The sequence below is a fragment of the Notothenia rossii genome (assembly GCF_949606895.1).
Source record: "Notothenia rossii genome assembly, chromosome: 2".
Classification (NCBI taxonomy): Eukaryota; Metazoa; Chordata; class Actinopteri; order Perciformes; family Nototheniidae; genus Notothenia; species Notothenia rossii.
Genome location: NC_136904.1, coordinates 45131898 through 45155383, shown reverse-complemented (window position 1 = coordinate 45155383; position 23486 = coordinate 45131898). Strand labels below are relative to the sequence as shown.

General features: G+C 40.6%; 4 protein-coding genes across 4 annotated transcripts in view; 2 read left to right on the top strand and 2 right to left on the bottom strand.

The window, feature by feature from the left end:
* Window positions 1–2735: 2735 nt before the first annotated feature.
* The window catches only part of LOC307030403 (anoctamin-9-like), a 112017-nt gene continuing 91266 nt past the window's right edge, over window positions 2736–23486 (top strand). The window contains 1 exon segment of the mRNA XM_079666789.1: window positions 2736–2892. Coding sequence (XP_079522915.1) covers window positions 2872–2892 — 21 coding nt within the window. The 5' untranslated portion in view covers window positions 2736–2871.
* On the bottom strand, window positions 12851–14582 carry LOC307027904 (uncharacterized protein; the record flags this gene model as incomplete). The annotated part of the gene is made up of 5 exons (XM_079662598.1): window positions 14532–14582; window positions 14157–14268; window positions 13646–13786; window positions 13266–13380; window positions 12851–12975 (listed from the first exon to the last, which is right to left on the bottom strand). The coding sequence occupies exons 2-5, from the start codon at window positions 14262–14264 to the stop codon at window positions 12851–12853; spliced, it is 489 nt and encodes a 162-aa protein (XP_079518724.1). The 5' UTR covers window positions 14265–14268; window positions 14532–14582.
* On the bottom strand, window positions 14493–22070 carry LOC307028960 (uncharacterized protein). Its single transcript, XM_079664377.1, has 7 exons — window positions 21535–22070; window positions 21359–21439; window positions 20975–21048; window positions 20724–20845; window positions 15227–15420; window positions 15055–15140; window positions 14493–14785 (listed from the first exon to the last, which is right to left on the bottom strand). The coding sequence occupies exons 1-5, from the start codon at window positions 21616–21618 to the stop codon at window positions 15347–15349; spliced, it is 435 nt and encodes a 144-aa protein (XP_079520503.1). The 5' UTR covers window positions 21619–22070; the 3' UTR covers window positions 14493–14785; window positions 15055–15140; window positions 15227–15346.
* On the top strand, window positions 15582–19265 carry LOC307027903 (uncharacterized protein; the record flags this gene model as incomplete). Its single annotated transcript, XM_079662597.1, has 6 exons — window positions 15582–15594; window positions 16657–16929; window positions 17458–17623; window positions 17890–18167; window positions 18286–18620; window positions 18756–19265. 6 exons carry the CDS (start codon window positions 15582–15584, stop codon window positions 19263–19265), a joined length of 1575 nt encoding a protein of 524 aa, XP_079518723.1.

Below are 23486 nucleotides of genomic sequence, written 5' to 3'. Positions count from 1 at the left end.
TAATAAAAACAATAAAAACAAAACAAAATGTCACTAACCTTAATGGCCCACAATCTTTCAATTTTGGTGTTTATAATTACAAACACAAGAAATGTATATCAACTTACTGAACCATGATATTATGAACCAAAACATTCAAGTTTCCTGTATACAATGAATATTTAGCTATTCAGGTAGCGCATCAAACCCTCTCGTATGTCAGTGCCCTCCTCCTCTGCACCTTGCGCCACTGCTACTGCTGGTGCATCCCATTCATCATCATAGGCCTCTCCATGACTCTCGCAGAGGTTATGCAGAGCACAGCATGTCATTTCTTTTCATGAGGCAACGCCACCTCACCACGCCAGGACAGCCTCAAAACCCGAGCGTCATGCAAGCTCCCAGGCATTCCTGAAAACACATTCCAGAAATGTCCCTTTCCATCTACAACTCCTCGAAGGATGATGGAGTGCCAGCCTTTACGGTTGAAATAGTCACAGTGGTATTCCTGTGGTGCCAAGATGGGTATGTGTGATCCATCAATAGCACCTACACACTGTGGGAGCCCCCACCTGTTCTCTGTGTAGTCGGCCATTTCTGCAAACTTCTCCCGGTCTGGTGAACAAATTAGTTCTGGTACTAACAACGTCTCTGCAGCAGCACAGAAGTCTTGCACACACCGGCACACAGTTGTGTTGCTCATTCCGAAAAGATCTCCAATGCTTCTGTACTCTGAGCCGGTCGCAAGCTTCCACAGTGTGATGGCCACTCTCTTCTTTAGAGGTATACACTCGCGGAATGTTGTGTCCTGTCTCTCCATCGCTGGCTACAGTTTGTTGCACAGGTAGACGTAGGTTTCCTCAGACATCCTGAAGTTCTCCACCCACTGAGTGTCTGTGAAAGATGGAACAATCACAACCCACTACTCGGTAGCTCTGCCGTGCATCCAAACACATGGTCTGAGGCGGCGACCTAACTTCTGAAATACACAAACAAAAGGATACATATTTTTATACGTAAAAGTGGTAGCTACAATTAATTAAATACTTGAAACACTTTGGTTGTATAGTGAGCGTGAAACACATTGCTAGTTAGTGAACGTTAGCTTACAGAGTAGCGTTGTCGTTGAGTCGTCCTGGAGTAGTCTCTGCCGCGTTGTACGATTGCCATAAGTCTCCCAGCTTCTTCTGTATTATGTCTTGCTATAAGCAGCCCTATAAGCAGCCTTTTCCAAAACAAAGTTTTCCTTCTTGCTGTGATAAAAAAACACATACCAAGAAGCAAGGAAACGATCGCTTCTACATCCTCCATTGTTGTGTGTTTTGTGAGTTGTGTCGCATTGAAGATGACGTCACAGCAGTTGTATGCAGCATCGCTTCGCCCGCCAAGAAGCCGATCGCCCCGCCTACACTGCGTTACTATAGTAACTACCCCAGTTCCTAAACTGTAATGGAAGCGCAGCATTAAAGTGAGCCAGGCCTAACAAGGCCTAACAAGGCCTAACAAAACCGTACTAAGTCGAGCGAGGCCTGCGATGGAAATGCCCCATTAGAAAGCGCGGCATCGCATTCCACATTATGCTGATGATAGCCAGATGTATGTCCCACTAAAAAAGAAGGATGGTTACTCAATTAGCCCACTGTTAAAGTGTCTAGAGCAGTGGTTCTCAACCTTTTTACACCAAGTACCACCTGAGAAAATAGTTGTCTCTCCAAGTACCACCATATGACCAATGTTAAAATACAGTCTATGCACAGTTCATGCAGGACTCGGAGGCAAATGTATTCATAATAACATTATTTATTGTCAGCCACAGCTACATGTACAAAGGGCAGTCTCTCTCTCTCTCCCTCTCTCTCTCTCTCTCTCTCTCTCATCACTCACTCACTCACATCCCGAACTAAAACTTGAGAGTCAGATTAAATCAGTGGTAAAAACGAGCTTTTATCACCTGAAGCAGCTAGCCAAAATAAAACCTTTTCTCTCCGGACAGCAGTTTGAGACAGTAATCCACGCCTTTGTCACCACTCGGCTGGATTACTGTAACTATCTCTACATGGGGGTCAGTGGGTCCTCCCTTGCTCGTCTGCAGCTGTTGCAAAATGCAGCGGCAAGGCTTTTAACTGGCACACGGAAATATGACCACATTTCCCCAATTTTGGCTTTGCTCCATTGGCTGCCAATACATCATAGGATTCATTTCTAAATGGCATGACCCCACCTTATCTTTCTGAGCCGCTACACCCCTACACGCCCAACCGCCCTCTCAGGTCAGCAGATCAACTGCTCCTGAATGTGCCCAGAACCAGGTCTAAGCTCAGAGGGGACCACACTGTGGAACGATCTGCCCATGCATATCAGACAGGCCGCCACACTGCCTGCTTTTAAAGCGCTTCTTAAAACCCACCTCTTCTCCTTAGCGTATTAACATCTTTTAGAGTGTTGCTTTTATTGCTTTTAAATTGTCTATTGTTTTTACTTATACTTGTTTTATGGTGTATGAGCTGTGCTGTGAGGTTTTTTGTATGTTTTTGGTTTTTTTATTTGCCTGTACGGCACTTTGGTCTGGAGCATAGGTCTGGAGGTGTAAAGTGCTTTATAAATAAAGCTGTATTGTATCTCACCTGCAGCACAGCGCAAGTAGGCGTAATATAAGAAGTAATGTTTCCTATCTTTCCCGTGGAACATTGAATGCAACATTAAATGGGTCCGTTGATGACAAATGTGACGTCAGCGGCTCGGCTCACCTTTACCTGTGTGAGCGCTCACGAACAGCAGTTACGCGTGGACATGCGGAAGTGAACGCCAGCAGTCAGAGTTCCTGTTGGAGCAGTAAGACGAGGGATGGTGAACATGTGAGGCGGTATACTGCCTTTCAACCCGGGATACAACATGTTCTTCAGGACCGCCGAGGTAGGCCCTGGCCCGGGAAACGGCTTCTTACACTTGTATTGAAACGCTACAGTTACACTGTTGACCATCGCGTGTCCCTGTCCGAGATCACGGACTTCAGTAGTTCTGATTTAAAGGACGTGTATTCCTCTGTCTAACCTGTCCACAGTAGCTTACTGAATGTATGTAAGTCACTTTGGATAAAAGCGACTAACAAATGACACGACGTAATGTAATGGAGCAGATTAACACTGCGTGTGTGCAATGGGTCAGAAATGGAACCTGTTTATCAGCAGGAGCAGTGTACACACCCTGCTTGAGTTTACGGCAGAGTTCTCTCTGTGTGTGTGTGTGTGTGTGTGTGTGTGTGTGTGTGTGTGTGTGTGTGTGTGTGTGTGTGTGTGTGTGTGTGTGTGTGTGTGTGTGTGTGTGTGTGTGTGTCCACACAAATGCATTTAAAAGATTTGCAAACTCACAAATACATTTGCAAGTGTAAAACGGATCTGCAAATACGCTAAATATTTTCACAAATAAAAAAAAAAAGATCTGTCAATATCTTAACATTTACAACTTTCGATCAGGTATTTATGAATCCATTTTGTATTTGTCGACCAAAAATGCGCTCAAATCTCTGCTCGGATCTCACATTTCTGCTTGTGGATCGTCTTTTTACACACACTGAATTTTTTTACACACACGGAATTTTGAGACATATTTTCCGCCGGTCTCCGCTAAAATCTACTCGTGTCACTCGGTTATTTTCGGAAACCACGTGATGGCCTGCTGATGACGACATTTCCGCATGATTTCAAAGTAAGAGCATGATGGTTTGTTTAATGCTCTGTTTTTTTTATTATAATGAACAGCGGAACGTTAGATGCATTCTTTATCACCATCACCATCTTCATCATCATCATGTTATAGTGATACAGTTAGTTTGTGTTATTGGTTTAATATAGCATATATCGAGCACTTTCTTTGATGTTGAAGTACAGGCTACAGGCTATACGCCACTTTCAGGTCCGGGGGAGCTGCTGGCAGCGAAGCAGCCCAGATAAAACTCTTTCTTCATTGTTTGTTGTGTATTCAGTCAAGCGGCCGCGGGTCGAAGTTACAAAGCACTTCACATCTTATTAATCGGCCTAATTTTACCTTACCAGTCCAGTAATAAAGTAATCTGTAGAAAAGCACCGTATTTAGGTCAGCCTTCATAGTAAGGCTACATTAAATGTTATAATATTCATCGTGTCCTTTCTACTGTATACGCATATATTCCTGTATTTAATGTTGTCATGTTTATACTTGTTTCCACACATTTCACCATTTGGGATGAGTGAAGTATTTATCTATATATGATATCCATATATCTACCTATCTGCCTGCCTACCTACCTACCTGCCTACGTACCTACCTACTAGTTGTTTTGTTTGGAAAGGTTTTGTCATTGTATTGCTCTTTACCAGCACCTGCAGAGTACAGGACTTTACATTGTAAATAGTATATCAATCCATTGGTTTCTAGCATATATCATTTGCAAGTGTTTAAAACAAATGTGGGATACTGATTTCATAAAAAGAAAGACATTAATGATTGTCATATTTTATTATGTAGGATACAGGACTGGACTATAGTCAAGTAAACTTACTTTACTTATTAGTATTTCCATTTTATGGATTAAGAGGGAATTATTCTTACTTTTTACTCCACTTCATTTATGCAACAACTTTATTTAATTTTATGATTAGATTGTTTTGCTTGTATCATCCTTTGCAAATACATAGTCACAATGCTGGAAACAGGGCTGTTTCCCTGAGAAACGTAGATAATCACTTATGAGAATATAATGCATTGGTATAAATTAAACTAGCCAACAGTATAAAAAGCACTACAAAAGTTTTGTCAATATTAACCATAAACATTTACATAAGTTAAATGACACATACTCATTAATGCAGCTATATAATCAAAACACATACAGAGAACCTTTTTTAAAAGCATAATGAGTACTTCAAATGTAAGTCCATTTTGCTAGTACTTACATACCTTTACTTAAGTAAGACCATAAAGGCAAGACTTTTACTTAAGTCAAGTATCTGAATACTTTGTCTGCTACTGGTAGTCCATGGATCCATTGCTCTTAATTTCCAGTCGTAAAGAGAACCAACTGTAATGTGTTTAAGTAGATGTCCTTTCCAAAGGAATCTGATGGTAACATTGGGTCAATATTAGCATTTAAGGTGTTCCATCTGTTGATCGCTCAGATGACTCCGGGTGACAGGAACAACTATTACCGAGTGTTCCTCACGCAGATGACCACTGGCCTCCCAGTCAATGTAGGGGATCTGTAATCTCTGTCACAAAAAACAAAACCGTTTTTAAAAATATGTATACTTTTCTTCCGCTGTTATGTACCGTTATAATTGTATACAAGAGAAGAATAAAGAAGTATCACTACATTCCTATGCATTTATTCCTCCATGCACATATCCCATACAAATGATTGATGTTATTACCTCAACATCATCAGGATCATGAATGGGATTATGCAGTTCTCCCATTGCCCACATTTGATTTGGAGTCATGTTCTGCTCAGTCCTTAAAGGATGGTGGTCCCAGCCATCACGGAACACTTTCAGGCTGTGTTGAAGACGTGGCAGGAACACATAGTGGCAACAGAATAAATGGGTACTGTTGCTGGGATCCAAATGCCCTTCATCCTCCAGTGAGTGCAGGACAATGTAGAAGATGCTGGGGACTCAGGGCTCGACATTAAGGGCTGCCCGATGGCCCGTGGCAAACTAGTATTTAGCTCGGGCAATGAAGACTAAACATATCTAGTTTAGGTAGTTTGAGAGGTAATTAAAATAGCTACGTGTGATATTCTAACCTGAAGTGTGTGTTTTGTCCGCTCACCGCTGCATTTGATCATGCAGAGCTGCGTGTCGACTCGTCAGCAGCAGCTGACTCTCTCTCTCCCGTCAGATTAGACTTCACTCGCGTTTATGTCCATATCGATCAGATCCAGCTAGTTCTAGCTAATGATATGACTACCTGATTATTAAAAGACACCTAAACAATAAGGGTCGCTATGCAACTGGGTGAGGCCACACAGTATAGCGCAGCATTATGCATTTGTTTACATGCCAACCGGAACCCCGAGGCATTACCAACAGATCAACGCACAATCAACCCATACAGCACATCTCTTTCTCCACATTAAGTGTTAGACATTAGAATTGACTATTCTTGTCTGTCACATAAGTGGCGCAACTGAAGCGGTATTGCGATAAAGGGAAATAATTTTGACCGAAGAGATTTAGATTTGCCGGCTAACGGGAACTCTGACGTCGCCATTTTGTGTGCTTCGCGGATGCGCTCGGCTCCTCTCGACTGCTGCTCGGGTCTGCTCGGTCAGCTTCCGGATGAGGAGGCATTCGTTCGACCAACTTACAGTAGATAACATTACAAACATTTTTAACAGGGGCCATAATAGTGTAAATAATGTTTGTTTTGGCAGTTACAACTGAATGTAATGTTTTCTACTTTTTTACATCTGGGAAGGCATTTGCCTTCATCAGATGGAAAGTGTCTTGACCAACAACTTAAGTATTTCTTATAGCTATGCAGGACATGCAAGAGAGCAAACAAGAACAAACAAACAAGTGAAATGAAGAATAACATTGAAATTGTACAATATAATATTGTGGTGGTTCATCTTATAATTCAGTCTAGAGAATGCACCAGACGGCATCTAAGGCCGGCAAAAATCTAAATGTTTTAGGGGGAGCCCCCCCAAACCCTTCGTGTGTCATTTCGTCCGCTCGCATTTTTCAGGGCAATCTCTATTGGGCTCAGGGCCATCTGTAAATTAGCTTAGATGGCCCACAGGGCCATCTGTAAATTAGCTTAGATGGCCCACAGGGCCATCTCCCAAAATCCTTAATGTCATGCACTGTGACTGCCATCCAGACATCTCTCCACAACCGTTCAATTCTAGTGTTATAAAAAATTAAATAATGGGGTTTAGATTTCAACATTTTCAGCACAGCATGTGGAAAAAAATATAAAAATATTTCAATGTATACAACAATCAAAAGACATGCCCTACTGTTGATTGTGCACACTTTTGCCTGAAATGAAGCTGCCACTGTTAGGCCCACGCACAGTCAACATGAGCTCCGCCACCCCAAAATTCTCCACACCATGCTCTGCTCTCACTCTAAAGAAAAGTAATCTTCATGAAATGTACAAGTTATCATTTCATGTAAAAGCATTCTAAAAGGCAGGTATTACAAAAACCACCCATTTGATTTTGTTAGAGGAAGGATAGATTAATATTGCTGACTAATCAAGATAACAGGTTAGGTGAATATATTCGACAATACGACATACAGTTCCCCATAACCTCAATCAGTAACCTGTTCTGTGTGATTACGGCATTTGGTTCACCATCTTTCACTTTAAATGTAGTGTTCTGCCACCAGGTGGTGCTACTGTTACCTAGCCTCCACTTTAGACAGATATTTGTACCTGAGTGGGTATCCAAACTGTTCGACAGATTCTCTGAAGAATGCCAGTGTAGTAGAAGAACAGTTGTCATTTGATGTTCCAAGGTACATAATCTATGGAGACACAATCAATTCATTTATTTTTAAAGCTGAAAGGAATACTAATAGCGGTCAGATTATTGAAGTCTGAGAGGTTAGGTGTAGTACATAATGCGTGGATTTGCTGTTAACTGGATAAAAACATTAGCATTTCTCATATGTATATAAATGTGTGTGTGTGTGTGTGTGTGTGTGTGTGTATGTCTATGGATTTTTAAGTATTGTAACACACCTTTCTGGAAAAACCATCAATGACAATGTTGTAACTTTAAAAAGAAAAAAACAATTGAAACATATGCATGTTTAAAGAAATCCCAATATTACTTACAAAAACGTGTCCTGACCATAGCAATGGCAAATAAACACAAAATTGAATTTCTATAAATAATCACTTCAAACTTACCAGATAAGTTTATGGTCGGTATCTATGTGCACCAGATATTTGGGACAGGGTACAGAATATGTGAATCTTACCGCACAACCCAAACGTGTTAGTCTTGACAAAACACCAAGAGTGTCTACACGGTGCATTGATGCCCTGACCCGATCCCACTGTACTCTGTGTCCTTGTGTGAGAAGAGCCCCTTTCACCAAGCGGTATCCAGAATTAGGCATTGTTGTCTTGATGGTTGACACCATTTCGTCAAGCTCATGGTTTGTACATGTGCTGTACAGTCTCCTAACAGAAATGTTTACTTCATTCATCCGTCTGTACAGTGTTGCTCTTGACACACCTAACACATTTGCAGTTACCGTTGCAGGCATGCCCATTTCGAGCAGATAAACTAGGTAGTGCTCAGACATTTCAAGTCTGGGGCGTCCGACTACAATCTCACTCTGTTGGGTTAAAGCTGTGATTGGCTGTTGTTGGCTTTCCCTGTAGCTCCATAACAAGCAGCTCAGCTAACACATCTGTGATTTCCTGGGGAATTTCAATTTTTGATGTTATTGTGCTGATGAACACCATTTCCTGGGTGCATAAGAATTCCAAAAAGTCAATGTCCAATGGCCTTTGTTGGAGAGCCTGTTGAAGTCGTGTGTAAAGCCTCTCCAAGACATGATGCCTTAGCAGTTCCTGCAGTGGAATGATGCATGTTTTAAGTTACCCATGATGACAAGTTTGGACAAATTAGTTTACTCATTCCTTACAAAACAACAAATCCAAAGATAAACCTGCAAAAAACTCTGTGAAGACTACTTATTGTGTAGTACAATGTGTAGGTCGAAGATATGTAATCCCATTTGTTGCAGTATACGTTTGCCAGAGGGAGGTTATTTGTTGATGCACGGTTGGGACCGTTGATGAACGGTTTGGACCTGCGGGACATCAATGGTGGGTGCACCAGTCTAAAGCGGCAGTTCAAAGCATTTGTGCAGTTAGCTATGTATTTTATCTGAAAGATAAAGTACTCAAGTTTAAGACAACGTGTGTCTTTTTTAAACGTATAACACTATACACATTGAAACCCCATTTAATTTAATATATTTTTTTAATGTATATAGGCCTTATTTCAGGGTGCTTTTTGTATTCCACATTTATTTCTAATGCCCTATTTATTTTGAAGATCTCTATAAAGATGTTAAATGTTTAAAAATATAAAACGTACGTTGGTTGGAAAACAGTAACAACATTGTTTATTATGGTCCAAATTATTGATTTATATGGAGGCCGATGTCGTACAATTGATATGCAAACGTCTTTAATTATTGCTTTTACGTTGGTTTGCCACCTTCACCCTGAAAATGGCAGTGACATAACGTTAAACGTGCTACATTTATCCTTTTAGCTTGGATTACAGATGAAACATTTCGGACTTGTTGTGAAAAGTCAATACATTTCCAATGTATATATTATTTATAAATTAAAGCTACATACCAAACTTGGACGATTGGATCCACCGACAAGCTCCATGGTTGAAAGTTTTTATAACTCAACAGGTAACGGTTAGCCCAGCGCCATATAGCCAAGTGGACAATGTTGTACCACAGCCATGGAGAGTGGCAAAGTCCCACCCCTTCCGGTGGACCTCCATGGGACCTTATTTTCGGAAAAATTATGTATTGAAGTCAATGGAAAGAGAAAGATTATCTTTCAATCCCGTTTGAATTGTGCCACGAATTACACATTATGTTTGTCAATTTAAAAGATAATTTTGCAAGTCAAAAAAATAAAAATGTGTCGTAAAACTGTGAAGTAACACATTTGTTTGTGTGAAACGCTGAATGAACTACAACTCCGGTCTAGCAGAACAACACACGTCACCAAGATGGCCGTCACTACTGTCTTGTCAACAAAAGGATTGACTACCCTCACTCAGTAGCGTGGCGTGGGGAAAAAATTAGGGGAAGCCAATAATACGTCCTTTATTTTGGGGTGGTGGGGGTGTGGTGGTCAATGTAATAACGTAACCAGATGAGTGATTACAGCGCCCGGTATCATTTTACACACATTTGTATCCTACAGATGCAGGACTTACACACTCCTGTTATCTGACCGACAGGTCCACACGCACTCTCCAGCCGAAACTCTAATAAGCATTCATTCACAAACTAAATCAGGAGACCTTTAACATTTTACGTCCGGTTCGCTCCTTTGTTCCTCGCTGTACACAGCTCTAGTTTGGAGCAGTTCTGTCATCAGATTGTATTTGTTGTTGCTGCTGCAGCGGAAGTTTAGTACATTTATTTTTGATTAAATACTCCAAATCTCCACCCTCCATAATTGCACTTGCTTCAGTTGCTTGCTACTTTCTAACGGCGGTGAGAGTGGTGCAGTGACGCTATCTATCTTCTATCGATTAGATTTATGATTCGAAAATTATAAAAGTAGGGTAGACATATGGATATTATCCGACTGAACAAAACGTGCATTTACCTAACAGGTTCGTTTTCCACTGACCTTTTTTCGAGCTATTTTCCAAAATCCTATGGAGAAATCCCATTGCTATTTTGTCGAGGGAAACCGAGCGCAGCTTACTTCCGCTTTTTGGGACGCGTCACTGCACCACTAAGTTGATGCAATTTGATTGGATTGTGAGGCAAGGGAAGCCAGCCGCCTCTGGCTTCCCTTGGCATGGCCCTGACCAATCACAGGTTGGCAGGGGCATGACGTGAGCCTCATCTGATTGGTCAATCCCTCAATTTTTTTTCACCAAGGGAAGCAAATTTCGGCTGGCCTCCTCTCGCAACAGAGAGTGCAATCTACTGTTTCACCATAACATCTAGAGGGGCGCTGTTTCACTCTTTGTAAAATACTCAATGAGAATGGGGGTAAGACGGACCGGCAGCAACACACAAGAAAGAATTTCCGAAACTAAAGGAAGTGTTTTTATTTATTTATTAAAATTATAACTACAATCCGAAAAACAGGGGAAGCTTGGCTTCCCTTGGCCTCCAGGAGAAAACGCCACTGCCCTCACTATCACCACAATGAAACACGTCCAGAAGAATGTCATGCAAAGCTGCCTGCCTGCCTTCCTTTGATTCTCTCTGAACTGCCTGGTCTTTTTAATGTTTAATGTCAACCATTTGTGCAGATAGCGTAAAGTAGAAAAGATCGCAGATGCTAATGTAGCGTTAGCATTTCTCCCCCGGGCTTAAATTGTGAATGATCACACCGGTGTGACAGTACTCTTCAAAGGGTTCACAAAATATGACTACTACTCTTACTGTTTAACATGTTAGGTTGCTTAATGTTACTTCATGTTAAGGCTAATACAAATGACAAGGCTGTAATGCTAATTAAAGTGCTAGCTACTAACTAGGTAGCTAACTTGATCCAGCCACTCCTGGTCCTTTCATCAGACGGGAAGTGAAAGAACGAGCAAGACCCATTGCTGTTATGATAACAACCTGGTACTAAGCACACAGGCATCTTGTTAAAATTATCTTATCTTAGCCAGCGCCTTATAGATAGATTCTGTCTATATGGCGCTGATCTTAGCTATCTCTTAGTGGAGGAAAACAGTTATGACATCACTTACGCTACTCTGGGATTTGTAGTCTTTCTAGTGGCGTATTTTTCATAGTCTTATATTTCAACAGTTTTACGACAAACTGACTTTTTTGACATGGAAATTATTTTTTAAGATTGACAAACATCACGTGTAATTCATGACACAATTCAAATGGGATCGAAAGATAAGTTTTCTCTCTCCATTGACTTCAATACATTATTTTTCCGAAATAAGGTCCCATGGACCGGAAGTAGATGGCATAGGCCAAAATGTTTTATAATAGGTTGATGGTGTCACGGGAAACTCGCGAGAAAACAAGTTCCCATTATGCATCCGTGAAAAATAGATACAAAAAAAAATCTACTTTATTGCAGCAGGGGTTAAGGGTCGAGTTGACGTCATGTATATAATCATACACATATGGCTAACTCCATAATATCATGACAGAAAAGGCGGTATTCTGTTCCCCACAATGACCGTCTCGCTGCACATTATCCCGCTCATTAAACGGACAGATACTAAAATAAACTAACGACTCGACTCCCAATATTAATTGAAATTATTTGTATTGACTTAAAATTATCTTATTTCTTCCGACAAGAAAAAAAACAACGTTCCACGGCGCACCAACGGCTTGAACTGCGACAACAACTTTACGGCAGCACAGTCCAACTTTGTTCAGTTTCTGATCCACTCACAAGTCCTTTAACACTGCAGAGCCCATTCCGTGTTCCTGTTTACTTCCTGTCTGCCTTCTTCTGGTGAGTTATCTGACGTCCAGCGTTCCGTCTTTTTTAACCTATTTTCCTTTCTCTCTCTTGATCCTCCTTAGCAAAGGTCATTATAGTCCTTGACAGCGGCCTGTAGCTCTTATTATACATCCATGGTCTGTAGTACTGTATTAACAACGTGTCACATGTTCAGAATCGAGTAAATGTGAAATGTTCGATACAGCTGTATAGAATATACAGGGTGGGTAGGCTATATTGTTGGACCACTACATTTCACCCTATACCTCATTACACTTATATTTCCATAAAATGAATACTGTACAATATTTTCACAATGTTTTACCACTATTATGACAATTGGCTCTAACGTTATTGCACTTTTGTCAATGCAAATTGAACTCTAAATGCAAACATAAAAACACTGTACAGAACTACACGTAGCCTACAGGCATCTTCATTCATGGTGAATCATTTCTCAAAAATATTTTTACAAGGTTTATTAACGAGGCTTTTTGTAATGTGGCTGTTTCAATTATGTAACATTGCATGTGGTTCACCCAGTGTAAGTTGCTTCTGCCACTTTACACAAATAAAAACTCATGAAATGTGGGTCCAGGAGAATCTTTATTGACAGGCCTGAATCGCAAAAATTAGATTCAGGCCTTAGATGAGACCAAAACCTGTTTCATTGGTGGCAATGTACGGCTCTAACTGTGCTGCAAAATCCAAATAGCTCGCATGATGGCCAGGTAGGCGCAGGGTCCCATCCTACCCAGAAGTTGACCAGTTGTCTTAGCTGTGTTGGGGATGCTGAAGGAAATGGAAACAAAACAATATTTTGAAGAGTAACTGAAACATGATAGCATATTATGAATATGTTTTAATAACGCACTCATCGGTTAGAAAGCCATCCTCCCAACAAAGTTACAACACTTTTTATGGAAGAAAATGAAATAATGAATCCCTGTTTTTAGAACTAGGGCAAAGCCATCTTAATGATATCCTGCCAGTGATGTCACAGGGACAGTTGACTCCTCTTTTGTAAACTTTAACTCTTAAACACACTTAAAGAATGAACAAATATAAAGAAAATCAATTACCATACTCGATGAACTGGCGAAGATACTCTGCAACCTGACTTTTGACAGCCATAGAGTACTCCCCTTCGTCATCTGACGACAACTCCAAAGGCCACTCAATATGGTCAAGCACGGTCTGTAACGATAACAGGTATAAAAAAAATCTATCTTTTGGAATAAACAAAGATCAAGGAACATTGTATTTTTGTAAAGCTATACAATTGTAAACATAAAATAGTTGTTGAAAGAATTATGTTGTCCATTAACACATTGCACATTTAATGATCTTTTGCAAAATGTTCACTTTCATAATATTTTAGATGTATAACATGCTGGAGTCAAAAAGTTAAGATATTTAACTTGCAGAATGATTACATTTAATATTCTACATTCAATGTTACCTTCGCACTACAAGCTGTAGCAGAATTTATTGGGAACATCATCGGCACCACATCTGCCCTTCCTGTCAGGAGTTGGAACACTTCTGTCTCCTTTAAGCCCTTCCGGATTTGTTTGATCTGGCGCATTGTACGCCCAATTACCTTAAAGATGCAAAATAATTGCGACATTAGGTTTATTACCATGTAAATTATTACAGTATGTGATTTACGCTAGTAATAACATAGTTGTTGGAATGAATACATATTTATTTATATTCTAAGCCAGGTTCTTCAATGTTGTCTAAGGACCCCTTATCTAAAGATACAGGACACTAAAGGAGAGACAGAGCAGAGCAGGGACTCCATATGTAAAACTCAGTTGTGCATTAAACTGGACCTACAATAACATGTTGGGTGTCTTAATAAGCCATGATACAAACTAAGGCTTGACAATAATATTATGAAGACATACAGTAGACATGGGTAATGTTTCTTCATGAATAGGCTGATAAATGTGTGTGTGTGTATTTACCGCCATCTGCAGCATTCTGTAGAAAAGCCATTTCCTGTTGTCCACAGTGACCCCTGGGAGGTCCCATGTGAGTGCCAATGCTGTGACATCCTGCCTGACTCTCTCCATCAAGCTTTGGTAATCAAATGATTATAATCAACGGATTAATTGATATTTAGTCAGTGTTGGGGTAATAACTCAAACAAAGTAATGCGTTACACATTACTAGCTACTTAAGCAAGCAGTAATCCCTTACTTTACTTAGTAACTCATTGCTGAAATAAATAACTTAAGACATTTTATTTTTCTGTCCTCCCATTATGCAGATTGTGATAGTCGAAGACCTATTTAATAAACTCAATTTACATGGGAAAGTTATTAAATTGTTATACATACCAGCCCAACTGTCTGTCGGATGTCCAGGTCAGCAATATCCTCCAGCTGTATTGTGGCTGTGTCCATGTTGCCCCCAAGCAACACGTGAATAACGGCTGGGCAGAGACCAGATAGACACGGACCACCATGAATGAAAGAATGCCCCATCATCCTGCCTGCCATAAGGAAAAGGTCGCTCTCGGCTAATATCTGTGAGGTCGAAGGAATTAGGTGGTTCTGCTGTCCCTCAAACAGCAAGGTAGTGTTGCAGTTACCTGTAAAATAAATATATGAGATGGAAAACAAAAAAAAGTTAAATGTTTTGTTTCACTAATATTGGAAATTTTTTGTCTATATCAGATGTCCACCACTTACTTATACTTGTTTTTTGTGTATTGTTTTTTTTTTTTTTTTACTATTTGTGCACCTGTATGTTAGGCTTTTTATCTAGTGTGTCTTGCCCTGTGGTGTTTTTCTCAACTACTACGGTAGAACGTATTGACCCTTGGAAACAAAATAAATAAATGCATTTTTGAACATCTACCAAAGTTGATGGGAACCCATGCTGGAGATTTTTCATTATCAGGCTGAAAAGGTGTCGGGTCACACCATCTCCAGTGGCGACATCCCCTACAAAATAGAATGAATTGCACTTAAATGATAGAGAGGAGACAACTAAACCAGAATGAAATCAACCAAACAATTGTAGTATGTACCTTCTAAAGTCCATCTTAAGGGCCTTGACCACTTAGTTTGTCGGCTTTTATAGAAGCCATGGCCATCTCCTGCTTGTCCACATCTTCAAGGATGTCTATGCCTAACCGGAGAGGAGCCATCTACTCCCTCTGGCCAAGCAAATTCCTCCTGAAGACTTCAGTGGCCCTCTGAGGGTCAGCAACAGTCTTCCATGCTGAAAATACAGTGTGAAAGCATTTTAAATGGACCAATTCATTGAAGTGCAATTTTAAAAAAATGGTAATTTCAGTTATCGGCATGGTCCAATTGGGATCAGGATGCCCTAAATAAAGGGACAACATTGCTAACCTGGTACACTTACGCGAGCGACGCTACATGAATAGATCTGGTTGAACATGATTGACATTACATTTACAATATATATAATATATAATATAATTTACAATTTGAATTAGACTTGATGCTGAAAAAAACCTCTTGGCTAACTGGCACATTTACGGAAATGTTGATTAATGTGCACTGTCCCTTAAATAAAGGAATAAATAAACCTGAATGCAACTCATTTTATACAGCCAGGTCAAGTTAAAAAAAGTGTCATTAAAATGAAATGACTAAATGGGAACATCACCGCTCATAAATACAAGCAGGCTTATTGAATCAACAAATGTGACCCGCTCTATCGAAATCAGTCGGAAGTCGCAACGGCTCATTTCAAAATAAACGTGGATTTGAGTAAAAAACTAGTTTTTCGGGGTTTTGGTGTTTTTGTTTGATTTCAAATAAACAAAGTCTTGGCTTTCAGAATCTGAAACTTTTATTTTCCAAATCAAACGATAAATACATGTTTGAAGCTTGTAATGGGAAGATGACAGCTCTCACGCTGCTCTTCCGCAGCGCTGCCCACCCTCCCTCCGGCTGACATTATGAATGAAAAGCGTATAGTAATCATAGATTACACGGCAGAGTCCGTGACAGTTGATTTTCATCTGATTTCAAATAAACAAAGTCTTGGCTTTCAGAATATTAAACTTGTTTGCCAAATTCAGATGATAAATACAACTTTGAAGCTTGTAAAGGCATAATTACAAGCGGAGAACGGAGTAATGTAACATCACAGCTGGCATAACAACGGCCGGTGTTTCTTGTGAGTGTTTTCCCCGGGAAACCAACACAATACACACAAACGCAAAAATACACACATGCAAAAATACACACACACACACACACACTATATAAACCAACATTATTCCTCGTGACCTTCCCCCAGTAAAACGGAAATATTTTTCCTCTGTACTTTGACAATTTATTAGCCGCTAATCAGATCGATGGATTTCAGAGAAGAGCAAATTAGAAGACTGTTGAACTCCAACATTGTGAGAGGGACAGCTGATCACTGATTACTTTTTGACGGCACCAGTTGAAGTTTCCCCGTTATCTGGCTCCGATTCAGATTCAGACAGCCCTGACACTGACAGCAGCCCTCAGACCACGGATGCTGAAGATGATGAGGACACCACAGAGGAGCGACCACTGCTGAACGACCCGGTGGCTGAGACACTTCAGTCCGTACGGCATTATGTGAGCGAGGACAGCGCTCAAGATATTGAGAGGACCCGTGACTACAGGTGTAGCTATACATTTAACGATGGAGTTCCCTGTTACACCCGTTACACCCCTGAGGAGATGGTCAAGAGACGAGACCAAATGAATGAAATGACTAATGGTAAGTAACGTTATATTATTTAAATAACTTTGACTGTGGTAACGATATGTGTGAGTGAGTATGGGTTAGTGTTAAAAACATAACAACAATTAAAATAATGCTCACATAACCACCTACAACTTAAAGTTGGCTAATACTCATTGAAAAATAATTGTGATGAACATTTTCATAAATGTTTCAACCCTAAATTTGATCCACATGGGGAGACATATTTTTTTGGCTACCCCTTAAATCACATGTGGCCCCAGCCTAATTATCTAAATATGTGCAGAGATAGGCAGCTACAAATGTATTATCTCATGTGAGAGCAGTTTACTCTGGAGTCACTGCCAACCTGTGGGTACAGGCTATTTGCCAGACTAGCCTGTACTTATTATTACCCTTTATAATAGATAGAATATGTGTGTATGGGAGTGTGTTTAACATAATACTATAGGCAATGTGTGTTCTGTTACACGTTAAAGATTTAAGTTGTGTGTGATGAGTGATTGACACAACACATTATGCAATGTTATACGATTTTTCCAGGTGAAAAGCATTTGGTGCTACTTGGAAAGATAAGCTCCAACATAAACCTCTCCAATGAGACCGCTTGTGCAAAGAGAGGACACCAAAAGGAGCGGCAACAGCAGAGAACGTCCTATTTCTTAGATGGGCACAAAATCTGCCGGGAGACTTTCAAGTTTCTACATGGGTGAGTTTGATTTTGAAAAGGCTACTTCAGTTTTGGTAGTGTTACTATTTTCAAATGAAGTGGTAATAAGCCATGCATGAGTTGAACTGAGTTTGACAATAACTGAATAGAAGCAGAATTTAAAGCAATAGTAATATATATATATATATATATATATACTCTATGCTTTTACATAATGAAAAAATACAACAACAATGTATATACTTCAATGCATACATTAAAGAAAGCCATAAACAATCAAAGACTGATGTTTTAAACCATTCCAGAATTTCTCAAGACAAGCTGACAGGCATCATCAAGTTCTACAAGGAACATGGCTTGGCCCCAAGGATGAGACGTGGTGGTCGTGTGGTGACCAAAAGGGTGTTGTCCTTTGAAGACATCCAGCGAATTGTATGGTTCATTACCAACTTTTCAGATGTCTTTGCCATGCCACTTCCTGGACGGATTCCAGGGTTTAAGACGACGGACATCAGTGTTCTACCAACAACTGAGACCAAGTCCTCTGTGTGGCGGAAATACAAGGTTCAGATGCAGGAGAAGGGTGGGTATTTTCTTATATCTTAATCTTGTTTTTTGGGGGTTTTTTACACGAGGAAACCTCAAGGGAAAACTAATGAGTAATCTAACAATGCTATCTTTGTCTTTAATCACCTTTCCAGGTCACCGTGCTGCTGGCAACAGCACATTTAGGAAGCTGTGGAAGGAGCTGACTCCCAGTGTCATTATTGGGGGGCCGATGACAGACCTATGTTGGTTCTGTCAGAAAAACAACATTGCCATCTACCGCAGCTCCAACCTTCCCGACTGTGTCAAGTCAGCGAAGCTCAGGAAGCAGGAAGAACACCTCCGCACCGTGGGGGTGGAGCCTCAGGCTTACCAGGAGATGGTCGCCGGCTGTAAAGAAACAGCAAGAGAGCTGGGTTTCAAATTAGGACCCAACCAACCCTGTAGCAGAGACATCACCATCCACTACAGCTTTGACTATGCACAGCAGGTGAGGTGTATGAATGTGATGAATGCTGTGATAATCCAGAATCTTTGGAATGTAACAATATGAATATTCACACATTTTTAGAATTAGAGTATAGATCACTCATTAGTTAATTCATCTGTTGGTCTGGTGTTACAGGTTCACTACCCCAGTGACTCTCTCCAGCCCGGGCCCATTTACTTTATGGTTCCCAGGAAGTGTGGACTGTTTGGTGTCTGCTGTGAAGGTGTTCCTCAGCAGGTAAACTACCTCATAGATGAGGCTCATTACAGCAGCAAGGGTTCCAATGCTGTCATTGCCTACCTCCACCACTTCTTCTCTCAGTATGGGCTTGGGGAGAAACATGTTCACCTGCACTGTGACAGCTGCTCTGGTCAGAACAAAAACAGATACCTCCTCTGGTACCTTGCTTGGCGGTGCATGGTGGGACTCCATGAAGATATCTCCCTCAACTTTCTTATTGCTGGCCACACCAAATTTGCACCTGACTGGTGCTTTGGCCTGTTTAAGCAGCAGTTCCGCCGCACACCAGTGTCCTGCCTGAAGGACATCATCCAGGCTGTCAGGTCCAGTACCGGCACTGGAGTCAACATCCCCCAGCTGGTTGGCAATGAGTCAGGGGAGACCTTCGTCAAAACAGACGACTAGCACAACTTCCTTGCCCCCAGCTCCAGACCGCTTCCAGGTATCAAGAGATGCCATCACCTATGCTTCACCAGTGCCGAGCCTGGAGTGGTCTACGCCAAGGAGTTTGAAGGTAAAGAAGAAGAATCCTTCATGCTGCTACGCACAGGGTGCTTTACTGACCAGGAGGCATATCCCACTGAACTGACTCCCCCTGAGCTTGATGAAAAACGGCAGTGGTATCTTTTTGAGAAGATCAGAGAGTTCTGCACTGAGGAAACCAAAAACATCACCTGCCCCCAACCCTTAACACCTCATCCTTAATGAGTGAGAGTGCACAATACATCAACACTATGTAATTCTTCTATAAATGCTGTAAATATTTCAAATTGGTTTTAAGTACTGTTAGCTACTCTGTTGCTTGTTTGCTATTTTTATATTGTGTAGTATATTTATCTGTTCTGTTGCTTGCTTCTTTCTCTGAATTAACTTTTGTGCCAAATGATTCTAATGTTGTTATAGGTTAACATGCAATCAGTTCATTTAAGTATTTATTCATAGTGTTTTTCATAAAAATTGTATATTGATGAGTGTGCACGTGGGTATGGGTGTGCACGTGGGTATGGGTGTGCACGTGGGTATGAGTGTGCACGTGAGTACGGGCGTGCATGTGGTCTGGGTGTGCACATGGCCATGTACATGGGAATAGATGTGTGCGCATAAGCATGTGCTCAAACATGACAAATACATGTTAAATTGATGAGCGTGCACGTGAGTTCGGGAGTGCACGCGAGTACGGTGTGTATGCGAGTGCCTTTGTTCCATGTATTGATGTATGAAAGTGACATCAAGAGAACGTGTGTGTGTGTGTGTGTGTGTGTGTGTGTGTGTGTGTGTGTGTGTGTGTGTGTGTGTGTGTGTGTGTGTGTGTGTGTGTGTGTGTGTGTGTGTGTGTGTGTGTGTGTGTGTGTGTGTGTGTGTGTGTGTGTGTGTGTGTGTGTGTGTGTGTGTGTGTGTGTGTGTGTGTGTGTGTGTGTGTGTGTGTGTGTGTGTGTGTGTGTGTGTGTGTCTCTCTCAAAATCATGGTTCGGTGACATTCATTATGTAAAGTGACGTATTTTGCTTAATATTTGGAGGACAAAAACAATGTTGATATCATTAGAAAGCTAAGAATCTCATCTTTCCAACAGTGTATCAAACTCAAAATGTGTTTCAGGGTCAATGTGACTGAAAATGATAGAGCAGGTCACAAATGTGTCAGCTTTTTTGTTATATCTAACTTGTGCAATTTCATGACTGTCAGTGACCCCAGAATGCACAATTCTTCAAATACACAATGTTAGGGGATAATAACACATTTATCCCTCGTACAAAAAACTGCTTTGGGTATCAGAGGGTTATAACATTTAAGTACTAACACATGGGAAAATGGATGCTATAATTATCCACAGTGGAAAATACAAACCAAAAAAAAACAAGTACCTGCATCAGGAGCCATTGTGTAAGTCTGTGACGGTCCAGCCACACAATCTTCAATCCCGTGATCTGCTTGTCCATATAGGCTTTCCTCTGAGCCTTGATTTGCAGTTTCAGCAGGGTGGTTACTGGAAATATGTTTAGATGTTTTTTAAATAATTTAACAAGTATTTATTGTTAAATTGGCTTAAACGTTGAAATAAACTCAAGAACAGACAACATACATTTGACAAACAAAAAACGTTGGTTTTATTTACCTCTCCCCGCATGTGCTGGCGTGAATTTCTAAGAATTCAGCAGGGACTGTTGAACTGCAAATAGGACAATTGGTCTGCGCAGAAAAAAAAAGCAATTAAAAATAATGACATTTGTTTATTGTATGCTCTTAAGACCAATGCTAAATACTTAAGTAAAATTACACTTGGCAATAAACTTTATCTGCATTTAATTGCCTAATATACTTCATAATAAACAGAAGAAAACCCACAGGGAACTACACACTTTAATGAATTCCCACATCCTGTTTGAATTTTTTTTTTTTTCTGTAGGAAACTCAGATAAGGATGTGAAATGTGTTGGGTCTAACAAAAAGTTAGTCACTTTAAGATAAAGATCTAAGGGAATGTAATAAATGATATGACCTCCACAACAGTTTCCTTTGAGGATGACACCAGCAAAACCTCATCAGTGTCAGTGTCCCCAAACTCATCGGATTCAGCATTCTGGGAATTAAAAGTATTACTTTTAAAATCGTATGTCATAATTATGCAAAAAAAAGTTTGGGCTTATTCAAGTAAATTTAGGCTTATCAACTCACATAGTCTCTGCACTCCTCCAAATGTATGCCGAGGAGTTGGAGTGGCATGCTCTGTCCACATTTGCGACACGTTGACTTTGGCATCTTAGAAAATTCTGTAGCATTGAAAGGCAGTGGAGAATCATCCAGATGTCCTTGCTGAGGGACAATGTAGAGTCATTTTTCCTCAGCTGGAGACATTCTTCAGTTGAGTTCCAGTATACCCTTCAAGTTCTGGAGTAATTACCGTAAGATTTCTTTGGCCACTGTCACCTTAAATAAAATAAAATATGTAAATACATTGGTTAACAATGTTTAAATGTGGTAAAAAATAATTATGTGATGTGATTAATATAACACTTCTACCTGTAGCCTTATAGAACAGCCAATCTCCGTTGAGGGACTCCAGCTTGGTAAATTCCATTTCAAAGATAGCACCGATCTGAATGTAAGAATGCAAATAGTTTAGAGCATTTATGGATTAAATGCATTCCAATTTATATAAAAAATAATTAAACTTGGTTTTACCTCACTATGGTCAGCATCCTCTGGGATTAGCGCACATTTTTTGCCAAGGCCAGCCCGCATCATTTTCAAGTCGGTGCTTGCATTTGGAGTTTTATTTGATGGCCTTGGCAGAGCGACAACACTGAGTTTCACACTTTTTACCATCCTTGGTTTTGGAGGATGTGCAAATCTTTTTTGGCCTCTTTTTGGTCTTGGTCGACCTCTTCCGAAGTGTCCAGGGAAAAGTCTAAAGCAATGAAGAATGAATGAGATGGTGTGTTAAATGCACAGCATTTTATTGAATAACTGGATTATTTCAGATCTGTATATTTTGCAATTTAAACAATTACCTTGCCATCTCAACCTGAATCCCTGAAGTACTAGGCAGCGGGGCAGCATGGGGGAGGAGTGAAAGCAGCGGCAGCAGTAGGAAGCGAGTGGGCGGGAGGAGAATTCCCTCTTCCAGAAGAATTTGTGACATTACGGGATGGACTAGCCCCAATAGTTCGGCCAATTAGCTCAACCAGGTTTAAGGCCAGTGCCTCTACATCTTTTAGGTTCTATTGGATACAAATACATAATCAACAATGAAAAAGAATGCATGTTAATTAAATTACTTTGAGTATATTACTTTGAGGATTTCCCAAGGTAATTCAAAAAGTTGTTAAATGACACAATGGACAATATAACCCGTTCATGCGGCTTATGAGTTTATCCTGGTAATGATCATATTTGGGATAGGGTGTTTACATGAGCATAGTAATTCACATACTGTATTTCGTTAAAATCTAAATCTGAACATGGTACTGATTACTGAATAATTTTTGAGTCGGAGCCGTGATTTTTACAGGAAAAAAACTTGCTCATCACATAAACTCACTTAGCGGCTATGCTGGTCCTTTAACACCAGGGCTCGATATTAAGGACTGCCCGATGGCCCGGGGCCATCTAGTATTTAGCTCGGGCAATGAAGCCTCATCTGCTGGTTGCCCGATCGGGCAATCTATTATGCCAGTATCATGCAGCTCGCGGATCCAGTATTGAGTGACCCGACAGTAAAACTAAACATATCTATAACTAGTTTAGGTAGTTTGAGAGGTAATTAAAATAGCTACGTGTGATATTCTAACCTGAAGTGTGTGTTTTGTCCGCTCACCGCTGCATGTGATCATGCAGCGCTGCGTGTCGACTCGTCAGCAGCAGCTGATCTCTCTCTCCCGTCAGATTAGACTTCACTCGCGTTTATGTCCATATCGATCAGATCCAGCTAGTTCTAGCTAATGATATGACTACCTGCTTATTAAAAGACACCTAAACAATAAGTGTCGCTATGCAACTGGGTGAGGCCACAAAGTATAGCGCAGCATTATGCATTTGTTTACATGCCCAACGGAACCCCGAGGCATTACCAACAGATCAACGCACAATCAACCCATACAGGACATCTCTTTCTCTCAATTAAGTAT